The sequence below is a fragment of the Meriones unguiculatus genome, chromosome 7 (assembly GCF_030254825.1).
Source record: "Meriones unguiculatus strain TT.TT164.6M chromosome 7, Bangor_MerUng_6.1, whole genome shotgun sequence".
NCBI lineage: Eukaryota > Metazoa > Chordata > Mammalia > Rodentia > Muridae > Meriones > Meriones unguiculatus.
The window spans coordinates 19346383-19369935 of NC_083355.1; the positions used below are offsets into that span (position 1 = coordinate 19346383).

Below are 23553 nucleotides of genomic sequence, written 5' to 3' on the forward strand. Positions count from 1 at the left end.
GCATTATTTCATAGAGTTCATTCATTAAATGCTTCTGTGCAAGGTGTGGGCTTAGGCAGAGACTCCATTTCGTTCCACGGCGGTTATTTAGCCTTTACCTGTGTTTAGTTCCTTAGCTTCCAACAGAGCGCTGAAAGCACTCGATCAAGCACATGGGCGGCCGCACAAGCAAATTCTTTGGACTCAACCTTCCCCTTTATTTTCTTTTTCCCCCTTCCACCTAGGCTCCCGCCCCACCCAGCGCCAGACCACGCCCCGGCGCGTGACATCAGCACGCCCCGTGCGTCGCGTCGCGTCGCGGCGCTTACTGGGGGCCCGGCTTTCGCCCGCTGCTGCCGCCGCCGCCGGCCGCGGCTGCTCTCCCAAGATGGCGGCTCCTCCGGGCGAGTACTTCAGCGTTGGCAGCCAGGTGTCGTGCCGGACGTGCCAGGAGCAGCGGCTGCAGGGCGAGGTGGTGGCTTTTGACTACCAGTCCAAAATGCTGGCTCTGAGTATCCTTCTCTGCGTGGACCCCGAGGCCGGGCCGGCGTGTAGGTGCGGTGGTGGGGGGGCAGGGGACGGCGGCGGCGGCAGCTAGGGCCCTCTCCCGGCCTAGGGGCGACCGGCTACCGCGGCGCCCTGGGCGCATGCGCACGGCCCTGCGTTCCCTTCCCCCTCCCGCGGGCCTTTCGGTCCACTTTGGGGACCCTTGTCTCCCACCCCTTGTGGGAGCTGGGCCCCAGCTGAGGGTGGGTGGGTGGAGCGGAGCTTGACACGCGGGTGGCTTTCCGGGAGGGAACGACGTGTGGAGGGGACCCCGTGATTAAGGGAGGGGGTCGTGGTGGGGAGTGGGCTGGAGATTGGAGCCCGGATGGAGTGAGGAGCGGTAGAATGCTCTGGGGAGGGTTTGGAGGGTCAGGAACTGCTAGTAGGACAAGGAGTGGGCTGTCTGCTGATGAGATCTGGTTCAAGAAAGGGCAGTGGGATAGTGGTCAAATGGGCCTTGCCAGTTTGGGATAGGAAGTACAGGACGGAGTTTGATCTGAACTGGTGGCTGATTTTGCTGGAGTCGAGTATGCTTGGTGTCACCGTGAGTGGGGTGGGTGTTTTCGGTCATTTGAAAATTGCTGTTTAGGGAGTGTGGGGATTGGAAGCCTGGTCCGGGAGAGGACCTGCCACGTTTTTCAGGGGTTTATGTGTGACAGTGGGCTCCTCCTGTTGAGTTCAACACATTCCATAGTAATGTCCTCCCGTTTTAGAGTACCCAGTGTTAAACTGTTTGGAAGAGGTGGGCCTGCTCCCTTGGGGTGGAAATGATTTCTGAATTATTCCAGCAAATTCACTGTTGGAAAACCTAACACTTCCTGGTTGGAATAAGTGTCCATTGCTTCCCACTTTATTTGAGCCACAGGTGGATTTACTTGAATTATTTATTTTTAGAAGGTTGCCTCTGCCTTTAAAATTAAGTTTCTTACAGAGTCTGCTGTCTTTTAAGTAATATTAATCATGAATTATCGTTCTCTAGCTCAGAAATATTTTTTTATAAACTTCATACAAGGACAGTTCTTTTTTTCTTGTGTTATTTTAGAAGCAAAAGATCATACTTGGCCTAAAAGCTCTTCCTTTGGTGCCTTAGACATTCAGCAGCGTCTTAGTAAATGGTTGGAAAATGAATGGATGGATGAATGAATTAGGTCTCATCTTCCTTCCCAATGGTGTAGTTTTGCCTCTGAAAAGTGGGAAATTTCAAGTGTGAAAAAGAGAAAAAACATGAAGTCTGAATAATTGAGAAGCACTCTCCAGATACAGGGAGACATTTGGGTATTACCTCCAAAGGTGAAAGCATTGAGTCTGTGTCACCCGAGTTGAAGACAAAACAGTGCATATGGCATTTGCATTTCTCTCCATTAAACCCATGAAGAGAAAGTGAGGCTTTCAGTTTCTGGCTGTATATGGCTCTAAAAAATGTGAGATCCTTTAGTAATGCATTTGGGGGAGCAAGGTAATTTTTTTGTTGTCCTGGACTCATTTGTAAGTGGGCTTAAAGGCATGTGCCAGGGTTTTTATTTATTTTTTGAGGAGAGCTAAGACTCAAGGTTTGCTTGGGGATGCCTTTTCTATAAGCCTGTATTCTTTTCTTCTCTCTTTTTTTTCTCTGTGTAGCCCTGGTTGTCCTGGAACACACTCTGTAGACCAGGCTGGTCTCAAACTCACGGAGATCTGCCTGCGCCTGCCTCCCTGGGATTACAGGTGTGTACCCACACCGCCCTGTTGCCTGTATTGTTTTCTATACTTCTTTTGCAACATGCCTTTGTCCTATTTTCCTTAACTTTATTTTCTCACCAGAATGTCCCTCTTCCAGTGGAAAGCCCAACCACGCAGACATCTTGCTTATAAACTTACAGTATGTTTCAGAAGTGGAAATAATTAATGATCGAACAGAAACCCCTCCTCCCCTAGCTTCACTCAATGTTAGTAAGGTAAGGACTCAAGGACAGTTTTAGCTGTCTGAAATGTTGGGAAGGGGGCTTGTCAACTTTTGGAAATATATACATTGTTTTATTGTGCATGCTTTTAAAAATTGTCTTAACCATTGCTTATTCTATCTTTTCTTGAGGTGGGGAACTGCTTTCTCTTTTTTCCCTTTTGAGACAGGTTCTTATGTATTTCATGCTAACCTTGAACTTATGGCCAAGGATGGACTTTGAACTTCATATTTTCCTGACCCTGCTTCCTAAGTGCTGTGATGTAGCATGTGCTACCACATATAGTTTCTATGATGATGGGATCAAACACAGGGCCTCCTGCATGCTAGGCAAGCCCACTACCAACTTCTTCCCCAGCTTTCCTTGGTTTATATGAGAAGGTCTTAAGTAGCCTGGCCTGGCCTTGAACTTTTTATGTAGACTTTGTAATAATGACCTTGAATCCGGATCTTTCTGACTGTACCTCTTAAGTGCTAAAATTACAAGTGAGCACCACTTATACCTGGCTTGTATCTTTTCTTGTAATTTTCCCTGTTATTTGGGATTATCCTTGTTACACCTTAAATATCTTGGAGCTAGTCTTGATGATTCACACCTTTAATGCCAGCACTTGGGAGGTAGAGATAGGCAGATCTCTGTGAGTTCAAGGCCAGCTTGGTCTATAGATCAAGTTCCAGGACAGGTAGGGCTTTAGGTAGAGAATCTTTTTTGGAAAGACCCCCCCAAAAAAAAAAAAGAATTATCTTCAGTGGTATATGCTTATAATCTCAGCACAGGAAGTTCAAAAGTTCAGGGTCCTCCTCAGCTGCAGAATGAGTTTGAGGCCAACCTGGAATTCATGAGACCAGACAAAGGTGGAAAAAATATACACCTCTTGAAAGTTGGGCATGGTGGTACATGTTTGTAGTTCCAGCATGCAGAAGAGGCAAGAGGATTGCTTCAAATCTGAGGCTAGTCTGGTTTACATTGCAGATTCTAAGTTGGAACAGAATACAAATAGGAATAATAGAATAATAGTAGTGATGATTCATTTGTGTAGGTTTTTTTTTTTTTTTTGAGACAGGGTCTCACTATATATGGTTGGCTTGGGACTTGCTAATAAAAACCAAGTGGCCCTGCATTCAAGATTCACCTGCTTCTGCCACTCAAGTGTTTGGATCAAAGCTTTGAGTCATCATGTCCAAGCCTGTGTGTTGTGTTGTGTGTGTGTGTTGTGTGTGTGTGTGTGTTGTGTGTGTGTGTGTGTTGTGTGTGTTGTGTGTGTGTGTGTTGTGTGTGTGTGTTGTGTGTGTGTGTGTTGTGTGTGTGTGTTGTGTGTGTGTGTGTGTTGTGTGTGTTGTGTGTGTGTGTGTTGTGTGTGTTGTGTGTGTGTGTGTTGTGTGTGTGTGTTGTGTGTGTGTGTGTGTTGTGTGTGTGTGTGTGTGTTGTGTGTGTGTTGTGTGTGTTTTCGTTCGTTCAAGTGCCCTGGAGCTGGACTGATGGGCCGCTGTGAGCTGCCTGATGGGTGGTCAAATTCTTTGGAAGAGCATCAAATGCTCTTCACCACTCAACCATCTAGCTCTCCAGCCTCTACCCAGCCTAATCTTATACTCAATTAGAATTGACAGCGTACTTTTGCTATTCATTCATTCATTCATTCATTCATTCATTTCGTTTTTCCAGACTGGGTCTCTTTGTTTCTCTGGCTGTCTTGGATTTGCTTTGTAGACCAGGCAGGCCTGGAACTCACAGAGATGCATCCTCTTGCCTCTGCCTTCCTGGGCACTGGGATTTAAGGTGTGTGCTACCACACCCCAATGCTTTTACCCTTTATAAAGAGCACTTGTATGAACACATTTGGAGGCTGGAGGTTGAGATAGGATGTCTTCCTCTTTCACTTTTTTTCTTATTTTTTGAGACAGGGTCTTGTTGGACCTGGCACTCATTGATTCAGTTAACTGGCTGGCCAGAGAACTCCAGGGCACTGTATGCTCCTCCCCAGAGAACAGAGTCCAGACACAAGCCACCACACCCAGCCTTTGACATGGGTCCTAGGAATTGAAATTATGGCCTCCTGTATGGCCAACACTTCAATTGATCCATCTCCCAGCAGTCTTTTGCCATCACCCCTTTTTTAGACCTAGAGTCTGTGTATTAATTTTTGGTGGTGGTATGGTTGACAAGGGGTCTTTCCCACTGACCTAGGGTTATGTGATGTGGATATTTGTACATATGTATGAGGATTCAGGAGTGTTTCATGAACTTAAAAAACTTTGAAAGTCATAACCCAGATGTGGTGGTACATGCCTTTAGTCCCAGCACTCAGGAGGCAGAGGCAGGTGGATCTTTGAATTCAAGGCCAGCCTGGTTTATACAGTACAATCAGGACAGCCAAGACTATGAGGAGAAACTGTCTCAAAAACAAAGCAAACTCAAACAAATTTAAAAGCCACTGCATTGAAGTTTCATTTATTTTTCTTCATATTTAATTTCAGGTCTTTAGATGTTTAGGGTTTGTTTGTTTGTTTGTTTTTTGAGACAGGGTTTCTCTATATACCCTTGGCTGTCCTGGACTTACTTTGTAAACCAGTCTGGGCTCAGGACTCCTATCAATCCACCCGCCTCTTGCCTCTCTGAGTTCTGGGATTAAAGGCGTGGCTGCTACTCCTGCAGGATATTTTAATCTCACATGTGAAAATTTATGGTAACCCCAGATCACATCATTTGACTCCAGTTCAATTAGTCAAGCAAAATGTTGATCAGTGGTGATTCCCCACCCAACCCCAAGCCTTGCTAGAGCCTGTCATGTCTCCTCTACATGGAATGCTCTTCTTTCAGAATGGCTAGAAACTTAGTTATCAAGACTTCTCTGCTCAGTAGGCCTGAAATATTCTGTTTCCAGTATTCTGAAGTATTCTGCTTTCTTTTTGGTATAGTGTCCTTCCTACCTAATAGCTGATAGCACAACTGGAACCTTTTGTTGTTATTGTTGGAGGGCGAGCTTTCATTTTACATTTGGACAGTGGTCCAGAGTGTTGCATGCTGGGTAAACTGCCCTAAAATCACCCTGTGTGTAACCTTTTTGTAATCATATGTTCTTTGTCTTGTCAAACTTTAAGAATGTATATCATGCTTGTTAGGTTCACTTATTTTTTTCAAGACAGCTTTCCCTGGCTGTCCTGGGCTTGCTTTGATCCATCTGCCTCTGCCTCCCAAGTGCTGGGATTAAAGGCTTGTGCTACCACACCTGACTTCACTTACTTGTTTTATTATAGTTCCAGGACATAGTCTATGTTAGGCAAGCACTGTACCCTTAAGCTACACCCTTAGATTTATTATTAAGTATATTGCACAGAGTAGGTGCTTAACGGACAACTTGCTGGGCGTGAGTTAGGCCTTTAGTAACAGCTGTCTGGGATTGGCTTGGTGTGGAAGTTTTTCCCTGTAGAGGAGTCTTGTAATAATGTATATTCTCTTGCCTCTCTAGGGACTGTGGTATGTTTGCTACAGTTCAGCAAAGCAGGGAAACACTTGGGCGGCTGCAGCAGTAGGTAGAGGGAGTGAATGCAGTTACATGAGATCTGGAGCTTTCTGTCAGATTCCAGGGGAACAACGCCTGCTTTTGTTTGTTTGTTTTTACTCTTGGCTAAGGACAGTTTTGGAAGGGTCCTGAAGGTAGTGTTATTCTGGCTGTCCCAATTTTTGAAGCTTGTAGATATTTAAAACCCTGGCTTAGTCAGATGCCTCCTACTAGAATATTGGAGCTCTTTGGGTAGCCTTCTGTTACAGCTAATGAAATTTTAAGACATTTGAATGAAGTGATTTATTCCCAGGGTGTTAGAACTGCAGTCTGTTGCCCTTTGTAATCATGAAAAGTCTCTCAACTGAACCTTAATGAATAGTAATGATTATTAGAAACAGGATGATTTTCTTAAAAGATACTAAAGAATAAAAGGATAACAGATTCTTGTCTTTATGACCAAGTACCACCATTTATAAGGGTTGGGTGGTGTATACCGTATGTGCTGAGAAGTGAGTCTGTGAGCATGTAAACACACATGGCACCATTACACAGTAGAATTTTTGACATTTAATTTCAAATCATAGCATCTTTTGCTTTTTGTGGATTACCTTTGCTTTTAGTTTTGGCTTTGTGCTATTTAGCGTTGTTAGCTTGTTTTTGTTTTTTAATTTGATTTTTTTGTTTGTCTTTTGTTTTTTGTTTGTTTGTTTGTTTGTTTTTTTGAGACAGGGTTTCTCTGTGTAGTCTTGGCTGTACTAGAACTCACTCTATAGATCAGGCTGTCTTTGATCTCAAAGCCATCCACCTGCCTCTGCCTCCTGAGTGCTGGGATCAAAGGCATGTGTCACCACACCCAGTTCTATTTTGAATCTTATTTATTTATTTTGAGATAGGTTTTCATGGCTCCCATGTTGATCTCAAGCTTACTGCAACTCAGGTTGACCTTGAATCTCTGAGCCTCAACCTTCCAAGTGCTGAGATTGTAGATATGTGCCACCACTAGGCTTTGCTGGTTAGTCTTATTTACCAGCATTGTTTACCCACTTTTATAAATAAGCATTAAGAAGCACTAGTTTCAGAAACACCAGAACTTTTTCCCCTAGACCTGGACAGCTTGCTTGCCTATTCTGGAAAAGGTTTGCTAGGAAGAAAAGCCAGATACTAAGATTAGGTTGGGAGTTTGGTTGTCTGGGTTCATTTCATGCTTCATTTGCAGAGGTGTTTGTGAGTAAACTGTCTGCTTTCCTTTTACACCAACCTTTCCTCCGTGCGGACTGGCTCAGATGACCGCCTCCTGGGCTCTTACTGAAGATAGTCCGAGTGGCTGTTACAGGCTGCTTGGGTGACATGAACGGCTCTTGGTGTGAGCATGTAGCTCCGAGCTAGAATGCTTGCTTAGCATGCACGATCATTGCTGTCCTGGAGCTCCCTGTGTAGACCAGCCTGGCCTTGAAGGGTGCACCTACCTCTGCCTCCCAAGTGCTGAGCGTGTGTTACCACACCCACCAATGTACTGGTTTTGATCCCTACTGCTGCCCCTTTCCCAATTTTGTCTCATTTTTAAGAATTAAGAACACGGACTTGAGTTTGCTAATGTTGGAGGGCGATTAATGACTTCAGTGCGTGTGCTGCCTCATCTTGCTGACATAGGAAGTGCGCTCTGCTTAAGTGACCTTGATACAAACCAAAGAGCTGTTTGAGCCAGGCCAGCAGGAAGTGGATGAGATGAACTTTTCAAGGAAATACTTAATATTAGCTTAGCTAGAGAATGTATAAGAAGTCTTGTGTCTAGCCCTAGCAGTAGTGCAGAAGAGGAAGCTTTGAGATGACAGTGGAATTGTAGAAGGGAGAAGTCTTGAAAATCTTTGGGGGCCAAGGGGTTGGACAGAGTTTGAATTTAGGACCCAGAGAATGCTGGGCAAGTTTTGAACTGAGTAAGTCCTTCTTGAATGTAATTGAATCTTCTCTGTGGTAATGTTATACCATGTTACAGTGTTCAGAATTTTCTGATAGAGTCTTCAAGTAAAAGTACAACAACATACAAAGGCCAGTCATAAGTGAGGTTCAGATTACTCAACACTATAGCGCATTCTTTTGGTTTTTTGTTTTTTTGAGGTGGGGTCTTATATTCCAACTCACTATATGGTCGAGGATGATCCTCCTTCCCCTGTCTCCCAAGTGATAGGATTTCAGCTGTGTGCCAATATGACTGATTTAGGAGTACTGGAGAATCAAATCTTGAGCTTTGAGCATGCTACATCCCTAGCCTCTCCTCCACCAAGCTTGGTATGATTTCCTGTGTAGCCAGGTGGTCTGGCTTGGAAGTTATAATCTTTTGGCTCAGTCTCTTGAGTGATGAGCTTACAGGTATATACCACAATGCCAGGTTTTGGACTCCCAAATTGATGCTTCTTGGATTGATTTTTTTTGGGAGCAAGAAACAGGAACAGTGTGGCAAGGGAGACAACTAAGAGCAGTGATGTTACTGTCATTCAAGTTTGTACTGGCTCTCACAAACTAAAGGGTGGAGACTTTTTCTTTGGTGACTAGAAGTAACAGGGATTTCTTGGACAATGTTATCATTTGGCGTTGGTGTAATTCATCAAACATCTGTCTAAGTACTGGAGATAGAATGAACATCACAGAACCTAGGCCACTATGGTTTTTCCAAAAGCCTGTGAGAGTCTTAAGAGATTTGACCCAGCCAAGGCCAACGCATGTATTTTGACAGGTGTCCAACCTCTTGACATTGTGATACAACATCATCTCCATATGTATTATGCCCAGTTCACAGTTGACCTGGCATGGGCTGCAGATTGAACATGCTTGGAAAATGAATGCATGCACTCAGTCTCCATCATCTTGGTTTGTTAGGTAGGAAATGGAAAGCCACAGGTTAATAGGGAAATTAAGGATTCACCTTCCTCTCCAACCCCCTGACTAGTTTATCAACCTTTTCAGCTCTATTTCTGACCTGTTTTCCATGATTAATAATCAGTGAGTGATAATTCAGAATGCTTATCAGTCCCTGGCAATGATGTTGAATGAATAAAAATGGAATCTGGAAAAAAAATGGAATATACAGAGAGGTCTGGTGGTGGTGATAAAGCTGAGAATGTGGAAAAGACAGATTTCTTTATTTCTTTTTGTTTTGTTTCTTGAGACAGAGTTTTTGTCCTGGATCACCTGGAACTTGCTCTGTAGATCAGGCTGGCCTTGAAGTCACAGAGATCTGCCTGCTTCTACCAGGCCCAGATTTCTTTAAAAAACAACAACAAACAAACAAACAAAAAACCAAACAAACCTGTGTTTACTTTTTAAGTATAGTATCACAATGAAGGACAAATTCACTTAATTTTTATTTAAATTTTACCAGCTAAAAGCTAAGATTTAACATAACCTTATTTTTGGTGATTTGATTTGATTTATTCAGACTTCCAAGTTTGAGTAAGCTCTTGGGTAGTTTTAGTTACTAGATTGTAGCCTATTTGTGAACCTAACCCATTAGTAATTCACTTTACATATCTTTTCTTTAATATGTAATTTATTTTTATTTTTTAAAGGTTTATTATGTATACAATGTTCTGTCTGCATGTACACCTGCACACCAGAAGAGAGCATCAGATCTCATTATAGATGGTTGTGAGCCACCATGTTGCTGAGAATTAAACTCAGGACCTCTGGAAAAGCAGCCAGTGCTCTTAACCTCTGAGCCATCTCCAGGCCTATTTTTATTTTTATGTTCATTGGTGTTTTGCCTGAGTATATGTCTGTGTGAGGGTGTTAGAAGCCCTGGAACTGGAGTTACAGACAGTTAGTTGTGAGCTGCTGTGTAGGTGCTGGGAGTTGAGCCTGGGTCCTCTGGAAGAACAGCCAGTGCTCTTAACTGCTGAGCTACCCCTTCTCCCCCTTTTACTACATTTTGATGGTGCCATGTTACGGTATGGTGGCAATACCAAGTAGGATCAGATGTATTCCTGGTCACTCTCCATTTAGATATAAGTATATATTTTTATTTCATGGTGTTTGGAATCAAATCCATGGGCTTTATACATACTATGTAAGAATCCCCCTCCATCTCTTTGGTATGTGTATTTGGTACATGGGGGAAGGTATAAAAATGAAGGATGGACAGTAGCCACTGATCTTGAGCAGTAAACAGTTTTCCGCGCTTTGAGGGCTGGGTATTAAACTAGGGCCTCCATATGTTCCTAACATATCCCTCCTCCCTCCAGTGAGCCAAACCCCTGACCAAGGATATAACTCTGCTGGCCCCTAGAGGCTGTAATCTTCAGGGTCTTTTTAGTCTGCCAATAGGTTGATACATGGTCCTGGGCAGACACTGTCGTGGGTGTGTTTTGAGATGCAGTTGGGAAATGGAGAGGAAGAGTCCATCTCTGGTGAATAGCAAGGGTTCTGTTAAGTGAATAGTCACACAGGTAGTGATTGGATGCCATTTTTTTCTTTGGAGATCAGTTTCCCTGTCATTCAAACTTTAGAGGAGCCGTTGCCACACTAGAGCTTGTGACTCAGCTCAGCCTACAATGCATGTCATCCAGCTGACTCCAGGGACCTCCTTAGGCCACTAATTACCAAGGGGCCTTCTCAGTGTCATGTGTGTGTGCACGATAAAGAACCACTCACTGCCTGCAGGAAAAGACCAATGTGAGCCAGCGTCATTGACAGAGTTGGGCAATAAAAGATTGTTGCAGTCACCTCTTTGACCCAGAGGTGACAGTTTTTAAGTATGGATTTTCTGGTGGATCCAGTGCTGATACTGCTTCCAGTGTTAAGAAGACATTCTGATTGGCTTTGTTTTCTGGCAGAGTGCAAGTGATGCAGTTCATTCTAGTGCTGGAAGTTCTAGGCCACCTTAGGAAAATACCAGAAATTGCCCTAAAGATGGACAGTGGAAGGATCACACAGCATACCAAAAGTATGGTGTGCTAGAATGTGGAATGTTTTGAAGAACTGCCTTTTTTTTTTTTTTTTTTTTTGTAGATGAGTAGTACACAAGTCTCTGTCATCCTCCAACTTGCTATCCTGCTGCCTCAGCCTCCTAGTGCTGGGACTGGATGCGTACACCATACTCTGGGAGGACTACTAAGGAATTGGGTCATTTATATAAGTCATTTAACTGCTGGGACTCTTAGCTTTGAGATTGGTTCTGTCCACCTTCTCTCTTCTCCTTCCTTTCCAGTTACCGGGAAATGTCGGGATGATTAAGACACTTCCCCTGCCCTAAGGAATTTCATATTTTTTGGGAGTATTGAGGGACCGCAACATTTTTGAGTATTCTGGGAATTGAGTCCAGGCCTCAATTGTGCAAGCTAAGTCCACTGTCCCTCTTAGGTACATTAACGTGGTAAGATCCATGGAGCAAGAATGAGAGGCTATAATAGCATAGGAAAGGTCAGGCAGTCACTCTTACAGGTTTTGTGAACCGTCCGGTGATAGACACAACTAGTCAGGGTTGCTTTTGTAGGCTATATATAGTCAAATGGCTTTGATTTGTACTCCAGTAAAATTTATCTCAAGTGGGAAGTTGGCTAGATTTGGCTCCTAGTTGTGGTTCATTGACCCTTGGCATAGTGAGCTTAAGTGACCTTGGAAAAAAATGGCATTGCTCAGCTTGTCTGTCTTTTCTGTCACTGACCTAAACTAGAGGCTTTATAGAGACTGTTAAAAGCCAGTATCTGTTTTCTTTGAGAGAAAGCACAAAACACTTTTGTGATGCTAGAGTCCATGTAGGGCTCTATGTATGCTAGGCAAATGCTGTACTACTGAGCTGTGTCTGCAGCCTGGCTGTTTCATTTGACAACTAAGAATCATGTATTTTTATAGTGTGCATTATATGCTTGTTTGCTTTTAATTTATTTTGTGCACATTTGTGTGGGTACAAGGTTGCATGTGTTGTGTGTGTCTATGCGAGTGTGTGCTTGAACAGATGACAACTTTCATAAACTGATTCTCTTTCCACCATATGGGTCCTGGGGATCAAATTCAAGTCATAAGGCTTGGTGGCACTTGCTTTCACTTGCTGGGCCATGTTGCCAGTTTCCCAACTTTGTTGGTGTTAGTGAGGTGTTCTGTGTAGCTGAGGCTGGCCTTGAACTCAAGATTCTGCTGCATTTATCTATCTATCTATCTGTCTATCTATCTATCTATCTATCTATCTATCAATCATCAGAGTGAGATTACAAGTGTACACCACCCTACCTGGTAGCATGTGTTCGGGTGTGCGCTCCTGCCTCAATTTCCTGAATGCTGGGATTATAGGTTTGAGTCAACATGCATAGACATTTGGAAAATATTCCCTTTAGGATTTAGAACCTCTTTAGCAGTTCTCTTAGAAAATACAAGATGGGTTTCTAATAGAGTGATGGCTGTGAGGTGATTAGTGTTTTGAGATGATCTTCCTATGTAGCCCAGGCTGGCTTGGAACTCCTAATTGTTCTGCATCCACCTTCTCAGGGCCAAGATTATAGCTGTGCACTACCAAGTCTGGTTTGGGTATGTGAACTTAGCCATTAATAGTGATCCTTTTTACTATCTTTTATAACATTGTATACCTCTAGCATATAATAAAATTTATATGTAAGGGGGGGGAGAAGCAGCTCATTGCTAAAGGAAGTATTTAATTATATATCTTTAAAACACTACCTATAAACCATCTTCTCTGTGCTCATAATATTAAAATAATATCTAAGCTGGGCATGCTGACATGCCTTTAACCCCAACCGAGGCAGAGGCAGGCGGATCTCTTGGGTTCGAGGCCAGCCTGGTCTACAGAGTAAATTCCAGGATAGTCAGAGCTACACACAGAGAAACCAAAAAAATTCTGGGTATAGTGGTGCATACTTTTAGCTCCAGCATTTGGGAGGCAGAGGATCTTTGTGAGTTTGAGGACAGCCAGAACTACACAGGGATACTCTGTCTAGAAAAACAAACAAAAAACAAACAACAAACCAAACGAAAAAAAAAAAAAAACAGGATCTAATACCTGTCCATTGTGTTACAGCCCACCTGGGACTATCCTGATTTCTTCACAGAGCCTCTGTATGGCTGTGTTTGAGAGAAATTGTTGAGCTTGCACTCCAATTGGGTTTCTCTCTGACAGACAGGGTAGGTTTGACAACAAACTTTGGTTTCAGAATCTTAGGATTGGAAAGTTATTGTCAGTACTTAAATGCTGCAGTGGTTTCTTGTAGCTGTCGATGTTTTATGCTATAGTTACACATGACAGACACTGGCTTTGTTAGCATGTGTTTTTGTTTTAAACTAATTAAAGATAAAATTTTGCATGTAATATATATTGACTGAGATCTGGTTCCCTATTATATGATAGCAGCATATAAATTTTACAGTTTCCTACAGCAAAGCATTAATGCATCTTAGTGTTAAGTGTACAAAGCTTACCTTTTTCTAGTCTTAGAGCCTCAAGAAATTTTTATCAGCTGAGAGAAATGACTTTCTATCGCAGAATCTGTGTTCTTTGAAATGCTGAAGGAGATTACGTACATTCTGTTCATTTAAAAGAAAACAAGTTATTGAGTGCGCTGCAAAGGGAACAGGTCGAGCAGAGGTCAGTGTTAGTGTTTTCTGTGGTCTTTTTATGTAGCCTGGCTGGCCTTTATGTCATAGCAGTCCTCCTGCTTTGCAAAAAAGAGGGTCTGGGAGGCAGCTGGAGCTTATACTCCTACTTCCCCTTATTATTTGTAGGTAGACTTCTATCTTTATAGGCCTTTTGGCATCATCTTGGTCTCTTTAAAATTTTTGTTTGTTTGTTTGTTTGTTTGATTAAAGACCTGAAGGCAATTTTACTGTCCTTTCCAGAATCCATTAATTGCCAGTAGTTCAGCAAAGAGGGTTACAGACACCTTATTTATTTTGTTTTGTTTTTGTTTTTCAAGACAGGGTTTCTCTGTGTAGCCTTGGCTGTCCTGGAACTCCCTCTGTAGACCAGGCCAACCTCAAACAGAGATCCACCTGCCTCTGCCTCTCAAGTGCGGGATTACAGGTGTTCGCTACCGTGCCTGGCTCCAGACACCTTATTTTAAGATTGGGTCGCTGTTAGGCAGTACACCCTGACCCTTACATGATTCTTGGCCTTTTTAACTAGTGAGACCACAGCCTGTTGCACTCAACTATAGTTCTCTTTTTCAAAATATTTTATTCATGTTGTCTGCGTGATGTTTGTGTTTGTGATTGTAGATGTAGAAATTAGAGCACAACTTTTGAGACATTTCCTTCCATTATGGGTTCCAGGGATTAAACTCAGGTCAGCAGGCTTTCATAGCACGCACTTTTACTCTCTGCCATCTTGATGGTACCCAGATAGCATCTTTTAAATTTATAATCATTTTCAATCATTTTCAGTATATATCTGAAAATATACTTCACATTTTAAGAATTTATTTTCAGGGTGTGTATGGGTATACTTTGTGAAAGGAGTTGTTCCCACCATGTTAGTCCTACAGATTGACACTGTAGCCAGCCATAGACTTGACTCTCTTGTTGTATTGTTTGTTTCTGAGACAGGGTTTTACCCTATAGCCAAGCTGGCTTAGAGAGTGAGCACTCCTGCTTTAGTGTCCAAATCTACCATTGCAAGCATGCTTAGATTTAACTTTTGTTCTTTTTCTTCTCTTTTTCCTGTTTTAAAATTAGGCTAGGTTTTATTTTTCTATTTAAAATAAGTTTAATTGCATTTATTTATATGCATGAATTTGGGGCACACATATGCCATAGTACTTATGTGGAAATCACAGGACAACTTAAAGGAGTTACTCTGTTCCACCCAGACCACCAGGCCCAGTGACAAGTGCTTTTGCTCACAGAGCCATCTGTCTCACCAGCCCTGGGGTTAACTCTTGCTGCTGACCCTGGGAGATACGGCACGGTGGTTAAGAACACTTACTTGCTCTGGGGCGGGGGGGGGGGGGGAGTTATGTCAGTGGCAGAACATTTTACCAGCGTGAATGAATCTCTGAGCTCTGTCCCCAGCACTGGAAAAAATAGAATGTTCTAGAACCAGCCTGTCCAGGTTCAAATCTAGATCCTACCACTGTGGCTTGGTAATTTGGGGTAATTTTTTTTGTCAGTTGTGTTTTAGTTTCTTATCTAGCAAATGGAAGTAGTTTAATCCCTGTTTCACAGGATTATTTGAGGATTGCTTAATTATCTCTTGGTGCATCGCCTGGCATAAATTGTCATTCAATGTGGAATCTTAGAATTTTAGTTTTTATTGCCAGGCACTTTTGGCTCTACCATTCCCGTTTGATTCAGCATTATGTATTCTAGGACACAGCTTCACATGGGACACAGTATTTTTTTAGTTTCCAGCTGTCTAGGATTGTATGGAGATCTTTTTATCCCCCCCACCCCGCCTCTTCTCTTGATCACTTGCACACGTTTTAAATAGATTGGGTTTTGCCATGTTGTCTTGCCTGGCCTTGGACTCCTGCCCTCAAGTGATGTCACCTTAGCCTTCCTCCCAAGAAGCTGGGGTCCACAGGTGCATGATACTGTATCTGGCCCAGAGCAGTATTTGATTGGAACTTTTAGACAGGAGCGTTCAGCTAGGAAACTCGGGCATGGGATATTTGGAAGGCATTGACATTTGGAAGATACCTTTTTGAGAGCTTATTTGTTACCAGCTAAGAATGAGGTTTTTCCCATTGGTGTAGTAGCACAAGTAGTACCACCACTCAGAAGCAGAAGCAAACAGGAGGATTGCAGGTTTTAGGCCAGCCCTAAAATGAGACCCTGCATCAAAAGGGCTTCCAAGGAGCTGAAGAGATGGCTCAGTGGTCAAGAACACTGGCTGCTGTTCCAGAGGACCCAGGTTCAATTTTCAGCACCTACATGGCAGCTCACAACCATCTGTAACTCCAGTCTCAGGTGATCTGATACCCTCTTTGGCCTCTGATCACTAGGCATGCTCTTTGTGCACAACACACACATGCGGACAAAACACCCATCCACAGAAAAATCAGTTACCATTCAAAGGAGGAGGGGTGCTAAGAGTATGCTTCCAATCTGAAAGATTGAGGTTTTTAGCTACACTGGTCTGTCTCTTCTCCCCACCAGGCTTGCAGGTAGCACCAGCCATTTCAGACAGCAGCTGTGTTGCTTCCTAACCCCTCTGTAACGGCAGCTGCTTACAAGACCCAGATACAGAGGGAGGCAGGCTGCGAGTGGCACAGCGAAGTCAGTAGGTCACAGCAGCAGGTTTCTCCCTGGACTCTTCTTCTTGTCCTGTCAGCTGTCTCAGTCTGTTTAGTTCTTGCAGTAGGAGTCCCTCTGGAGTTTCCTCAGCACGTGCTTTCTTGGGTGTATGGAAATAAGATGGCTCAGTTGGCAACAAGATGAAGTACATATTGCTTGGATTTTCTTGTGAGTCTTCCTTTTCCCCTAACACATATCACTTTAAGTACACAGAAGGGCTTTGTAGACATCCTGTTGTTCCTTAAATCATTTGACTAGGAGCTACTTTTTCTATTTTAATTTTTTACATGTCCTTTGTATGTATGTATGTAAGTGCAAGTGTGCATGCATGTGAAAGTCAGAGGACAGTTTGCAGGAGCTGGTTCTCCTTCCTCCTTGTGGATTCTGGTATTGAACTCAGGCCAGTGCGTTGTTGGCAACAAGTACTTCTACCCACTGAACAAACCATCTTACCAGCCCAGAGCCACTAAATATTGATGGTCTTGTTTTGGTATCATGTTCATGCAGTTTTTTCCGATGCCCACATCAAGATGTGGGCACATGCTATTTATAAAGTGGCCTCGGGAGGAAGCTCTGGTTTGGAGAAGTTACTTTTGTTTTCAGGGGGAACACCAGGCAGTGACGGACGGGCGAGCAAGTGTAGGTTTTCAGGTACATCATTTAGGTTAAGGCACATACTATTAGTGACATGAACTTATGGGTTTATGCTTCAGTTTTCCTGAGCCTGGTGTGCTTTTAAACGTGGTGCTTTTTATTTTTTAAGGTACTGACTGTTAGTGCTTGTTTTGATTGGTAGCAAAGCCAGGTGATAGATGATAGTATGAATTTTTTTAATGTACTAAAAACCCTATCAAGCCCCAGAGAAGCACTGAGCACCTTTGCTGCAGAGGGTAGCTATTATTAGTTCTCTCTGATCTTCAGTCAAGAACCATAAGTTTGCCAATTTGGAATAACTGGAACATATCACCAGTTTATAATAGTGTAGGCATATGTAGAGATTTATTTGTAAACAACCAAGATGAGAGAATGATGCTCATTTGCTCTAAGAAAACTGATCTGTGTTCTGTGTGAGTTCATTCTAATGAAGAGCAATATTAAGTGATGTCTTTCTCTGACTCATAATTTTAAGGAGAGGATACAAATGTTGATTGTTTTTTGTGGGAACACTTTCTCTATGCCTGATTGGTTGGGTCTTTTTGAGATGAGACAGGATCTCACAGACACGTCCCAGGCTGTCCTGGAACTTACTGTTACTGTATAACTGAGAATGACCTTGAACTTCTGATTCTAGCCTTTGTCACCATACCTTAGTTCTGCAGTGCCAGGGATCAAATCCAGTGTTTGATACTTGCTGGGCCAGCGCTGTACCCACTGAGCTGCAGCCCGTGTTGGTGCATCTGTGAGAGAAGCTGACCCCATAGTACAACATCCTGGTGAAGGCAGGTTCTTAGAGTGTTCTTTACGTGGCCCTGAGGACACAAGTAAACTGATGGCTGAAGAGGTAAACATCTGCAGTAAGTCAAGGGGTCGAAAACTTAGCTGCAGGTAATTCAGCTTAGAGTAGTCGAGTCCATTGTCCAGGAGGTGACGCATAGCTCAGTGAAGGAGCTCTTGCCTAGGCCCCGGGGGCTCTGAGAAGTGCCACTGCCCTCTGGCTTATCCTCCTTTCCTTGGAGACTTCATTTTCTGAGGCATTGTTTGGGAAGTAAGACCCAAGGAAACCCCTTGTGGTTGGTTACCAGGGTTTTCTTTGTTGCTTATCCGTAGAAACTCAGTGTTTCCGAGCTCTAGCCGGTCTTACTTCAGTTTGGATTTCCTTGCTCAGAGTACATTGATTCCTCTGTGAAGATGTAGTTTGATGGGGCCAGAACAGCAGCCAGGCCTGCAAGATAATTACTAACGCTGTTGTCATATTTGTGTCTGTCCGTATTTGGAGACCAGGTGAGCTCTGGCTTCAAATCACAGGAGAGGTTTGTCATGCTTTCTGCTTTTATCTAGAGACTAAAATGACAGCATGTGTGACCTAGCCCTTCTGTTCAAATAAGTATTTATTATCACAGTGTGTTTATTTAGTGTGCTGTGGCTTCGTTTGATGTTTATGTTCTGTGTACGAACGAACTGTCAGTGTTCATGAACCAAAAATTTTAGATCACTCTCGATTTTTCAGGTGCAGTGTCTGCCTGTGTTTCTTTTTCTTTTTGGTTTGTTTTTGTTGTTCGTTTGTTTGTTTTGGTTTGAGACAGGGTTTCTAGTGCAACAGTCCTGGCTGTCCTGGAAGCAGAGGCCTGCCTGCCTCTGCCTCCTGAGTGCTGGGATTAGCGGTGTGCACCACCGCGCCCAGTGGTGCCTGTTTTCTTTAACTGCCTTGTCTAACACATTTTTCTCTCATACTCAAAATTTTTCTAGCAAGTAGTAGTGTAAGGTGGGACAATACAGGTTGACAGGGTACCCAGCCTTGCCAGGAGTCTTAAATTTTAGTAGAATTTCCTTTGATCATCGTGTGATTGATCCACCATGGGGCAGTGAAGGGGCAGGCACGAGGTAGAATTCAGACCTTTCCTTTTTCTCAGAGCAGAGTGGGGCAGGCCTACCTTCATCTCAGGTGAAGGTAGGTTAGGTTAACGTTAGGCTTGGCTGTTGGTGAGCATAAGGTGCTGGACAAAGTGAGCCTTGATTGCCAAGAGCTGTGCCTCCGTTCTTGGTCTTTAGTTAGTGTAGTGGATGGATGTGTACTTTATCTTTAAGAAGAAGTACATACATTGTGTTTTTCTCTGACTATCACCTCTCATAACCATCCTGACCCCTGTTGTACGGCACGTTACTATGCTTGATTTTCCTGTTTCTTTTCCCTGGAGTTGTCTCGTGTTTTCACGCTCCCTTCAGAGCCTGAATCTCTAAAGTAGCACAGTACATGTCTGGCACATAGGAGGCCCTCAAGAAAAATAGAAAAGAGGGAGCGTTTGCCAGGAATTGCAGGCAGTAACTAGGTGCTGTATTTGGGGGTTTGTTTGTTTCATCAGATCTCTAACCAAAATGACTCCAGACCACTCTTTTCTGACCTTCTTCCTTAGTTTAAGGTCCTGAGTTGGAAAGAACAAAGGGAAATGTTCTTCTGAGTATTTTTCCTCTCCCTCACCCCTAGCTTGCCAGCAAAGCACGGACGGAGAAGGAGGAGAAGCTGAGCCAGGCCTATGCAATCAGCGCTGGTGTCTCCCTGGAGGGCCAGCAGCTCTTCCAGACCATTCACAAGACGTGAGTTGTGGGAGCATAGGGGTTCCTTTTCCTAGAGCTGATACTGGCTGGTTGTTTGTCTGATGAAAGGCTTCTGGGTGGTTGTCTTCCTGAAAGTGTACCAGAGAAACTGGGGTAGGTATTGGCAGCACATTGGCATCTAGAGATGTGACGCTGGGAGCCCCCTTTGCGCAGGGGAATACTGTGGTCATAACTGAGTCACTTGTAAGTTTGTTTAGGGTTGCATTGTCTTGTAAGGGTCCCTAGTAGTAGTAATCCATCATTTAGAGCTCATGAATGGCTTCTTGTTTGTTATTATTGCCATCTTTTCCTCTAAAATAGCTTGTGGTTTTATTAAAGGAAGTTATATAATTTCCCTAGTTTGCCTTGGGACAAACACAGGGAGTTAGGAAGAACAGAAGGCTATCTTCTTACCTCCTCCTAAAACACATGTTGTCACAGCAGAAGTCATTTGACGCTCTACCAGCTTCCCTAACTGCTGAAACCCTGGAACATTTGACACCCACCTCAACCCCCCTGCTGCCTTCTGTTACCCTGTTTAACCACCCAGGGTCTGGTGCACAGATGGCAGCTGGCAGTAGAACTGTCTGGGGCCGGGTGTATCTGAGCATTTCCAGGTATGTGAAGGAACTCTCTTAGTAGCATCAGCTGCCCTGGGATTCCCCGTGTGTGAACTCAGATGGAGCTTCCTGGTCTGGCAGGTGTTTGGCTGTGGTAATTGAGCGGGGCCAGTTGGAATGCAGCTTGCATGTTTGAGGGTATGGGGCTGGGTGGAAGCAAAGTACAGATCACTGTATTTCTAGAAGTGGTATTTTCCCCTAGGCTCACGGTGGCCACATTATACGAGTGGGGACAGATCTGCCCTTTGTACATGTGTCATCTGTTGACAGAGTTCTGTAGCTGTTCATGCTCTGACCCTGGTTAGAAAGCATTTGCCAGCCTCTGCCCTAGGCCACTAAGTCAGTTCTGGTGGTCTAGGTCTGGTTATTCATTTGTAATTTGGTTTGAGCTTCTGAGAGTGCTACCAAATGTTTTATGGTTCTCCAGGCCCTTGATGCTTCAGACTAACAGTTCTGGGCTCTCCCTAGTGCTTTCCTGTCCAAGGGTGCTCAGGGAATGTTTGGTGACTCCTCTCTGGCTGAATGGTAAGCTGAGAACTTGGAGTCAGCCTACCAGCTGTTTGTTTGTTGGTTGGTTTATTTATTTATCTTTTCAAAACAGGGTTTCTCTGTGTAGCTCTGGCTGTCCTGGAACTCATTCTATAGACCAGGCTGGCCTTGAACTCAGAGATTCACCTGCCTCTGCCTCCCTAGTGCTGAGATGAAAGGTGTGTGCCACAACGCCTGGCTCTAAAGTTAGATCTTCATTAGACAGGAGGGATGGGATGACCCCAGGATGTTATATTCACCTATATTCTTGTCTTTCCAGCATTAAAGACTGTAAATGGCAAGAAAAAAACATCGTAGTCATGGAAGAAGTTGTTATTACACCCCCATATCAAGTGGAAAATTGTAAAGGCAAAGAGGGGAGTGCACTGAGCCATGTACGCAAAATAGTAAGTAATGAAGCCATGAAACTTTCCAAGAGGAGGATTTCTTATATATATATATATTCATATATATATATATTCATATATATATTGATATTGATATTCATATATATATATGCAAAATATATACATACACATATGAGACTGCCTGGTGCCCATGGAAGTCAGAAACAGGCATTGGAGTCTATGGAACTAGAACTATAGCTGGCTGTAAACTGCTGTGTGGGTACTAGGACTCAAACCCAAGTCTTCTGCAAGAACGTGTGCTCTTAAGCACTGAGCCATCTCTCAGGTCTGAGTGTCATGGATTTAGAAAGTATAATAGGATTGATTTTCCTTCCCAGTAGCTTTTTCTTCTGTGTTTATGTCAGGAAGGAAGAAGGGGCTGAAGAAGGTGGCTCAGCAATTAAGAGCACTTGCTGCTTTCTAAGACCTGAATTCTGTTCTCAGCATTTATGTAAGGCAGCTCATAACTGTTTGTATTCCAAGTTCCATTTGACCCAAGGCTTCTGACACCTGCACTCTCCCACATGCACATACACAACTACACATAATTTAAAATAAATACAAAATTTAAAAACACTGTTAGAAAGGAAGGAGGAATTTTGGTGGTAATAATTACTCTTCATTTTATTACATATTAGTTTATAGCTGCAACATAAACCAGTCTTAGCTCAGCTGCCACACATATGGCTGAAACAAGAAGCTCCTCCTGCCTGCCTTGCAGCATGGGAGGCCAGTGGACAGCGGCAAGGCTGAAGTTGACCGCATAGTCCATGGGCCAAACAGCCAGGCCTGGGAAGCCTGGTTTAGATTGTACCTTCTCCCATCTCCATTTCTGACCTGTCTGCTTTGTTCTTCTCTTGCAGGTTGAAAAACATTTTAGAGATGTGGAAAGCCAAAAGATACTGCAGCGTTCACAAGCCCAACAACCACAGAAGGAGGCTGCCCTGTCATCCTGAGTCCACAAATATGGAGGACTCTTCCAGCATCCAGCCACAGAGATGGTGGTGGTGGTGGCGGCTTCGGCAGAGGCAGGCCGGGGGAGGGAAGGGATCCTATATTTCTTGCTGACTCTTATTAAAGGGTCAGTGTTTCAAAAAAGAAACAAAAACAAAAAAAAAAACAAACAAAAACCTAGACTTGAACAAACACCCAACAAAAAAAGAACAAGAGAATAATTGAAAAGTTGAATCATTACTTGACTAACAGACTTTGGCCCACCATGTCCTTTTTACAGCCCCTTCTGGAGCAGTCATCTTGTTAGTTTTATTTTTGCAAATTCCTTTTCACTCTGCCCTTCATCTATGACTTTCCTTTCCTAGTCTGTTTCTGCCATTTTTGTTTTTATAAGTGGATATACTTGCCTTCTGAATGATTGAAAGAAACTTTTACATCTTTTCTTCCAAAATAAAAGTAACAAGCTGACTGTGATTCTAAAGTTGAGACCAGAGCAGAAGACAGAGGTCTCACTTTAAATTTTTTCATTTTTTTTCTTTGACTTTTTTTTTTTTTTTTTTTTTTTGCACAGGGCATGGCTTGAATTAGTTTTATTTTTCTTAACTTTAAATATATATATGGAAATATATATTAAAATGTTCTCTAAGTATTTTCTGCTTCTTGCAGGTCTCTTTTTACTAGATCATGGCCACTCTTCCCACCTCTGAAAACAAAAATGTGTTGTCCTTTCCTCCACCCAGAGCCTGACGGTTAACTTGACTTAGTTCACAGCGAGGATCTCCTGCAGCCCTGCAGAGCCAATGTGCACATGGGATTTGGCCTTGAGGGTCCTGATGGCTTTCTGGTCTTTAACTGTATGTACCTGTCTCACATTTGGTCCCAACCTCAGGACTCCCTCTGCCTTTGTCTTCATGGTACTAGACGAACTCTCACCACTCTCCACGCGGGAGTCAGCGCCCTTCCCCCTGTGCCTCTGCAGGAAGAACTCGCCTGCCTGGCACACCTCAGCTCTTCCTCCTCTGGGCTGATTTTCTCTTCTAAGAAACCTGGACTCCATCTGCCCTGACCTTTCTTAAGTCCATGTCCAGAGCCTCTAGCCCAGGAAAAAGCTTGAATAACCTCTAGTTTCTCTTCTACCATTCTGCTCTTCTGCCCCGTCCTACCCCCTGAAATCTTACAAGCTAATGACAGTTTGTATGTGCTCAGCCAATGGGCAGAAAACCTGGAAAGAATTTCTGGACTTTAGCCCACCAGTTTGCCTGGTCTGACTAACCTGCTGAGAGCCGAAACTGGTACTTGTTGCCCCTGCACCTCCCGGGTAGCCTCGTGGGGCAGAGTGCCATCACCTGAATATCAGGCACTGAGTGGACATGGTGATGCTCATGTGACTGGCTAGAGCTTTGGGGGTAGGGTGGGGCTAAATTTTTTTATTTTTATTTTTGGCCATGATCTCTTTTCCCTTCCTTTTTTTTTTTAATTAAATAAATGGATCAAAATTAAATAATTCAAGCCCTGCCTTCAAAATGGAAAGAACTTTTTTTTTTTTTTAGTATTGTTTAGCAAAAACAATAAAACCCAGAATTTTTTAACCATCA

The 23553-nt window shown here is 43.4% G+C and overlaps 1 protein-coding gene across 1 annotated transcript; it reads left to right on the forward strand.

The window, feature by feature from the left end:
- Positions 1–286: 286 nt before the first annotated feature.
- On the forward strand, positions 287–23553 carry Lsm12 (LSM12 homolog). The gene is made up of 5 exons (XM_021642727.2): positions 287–491; positions 2326–2459; positions 19340–19449; positions 20878–21004; positions 21868–23553. The coding sequence occupies exons 1-5, from the start codon at positions 368–370 to the stop codon at positions 21958–21960; spliced, it is 588 nt and encodes a 195-aa protein (XP_021498402.1). The 5' UTR covers positions 287–367; the 3' UTR covers positions 21961–23553.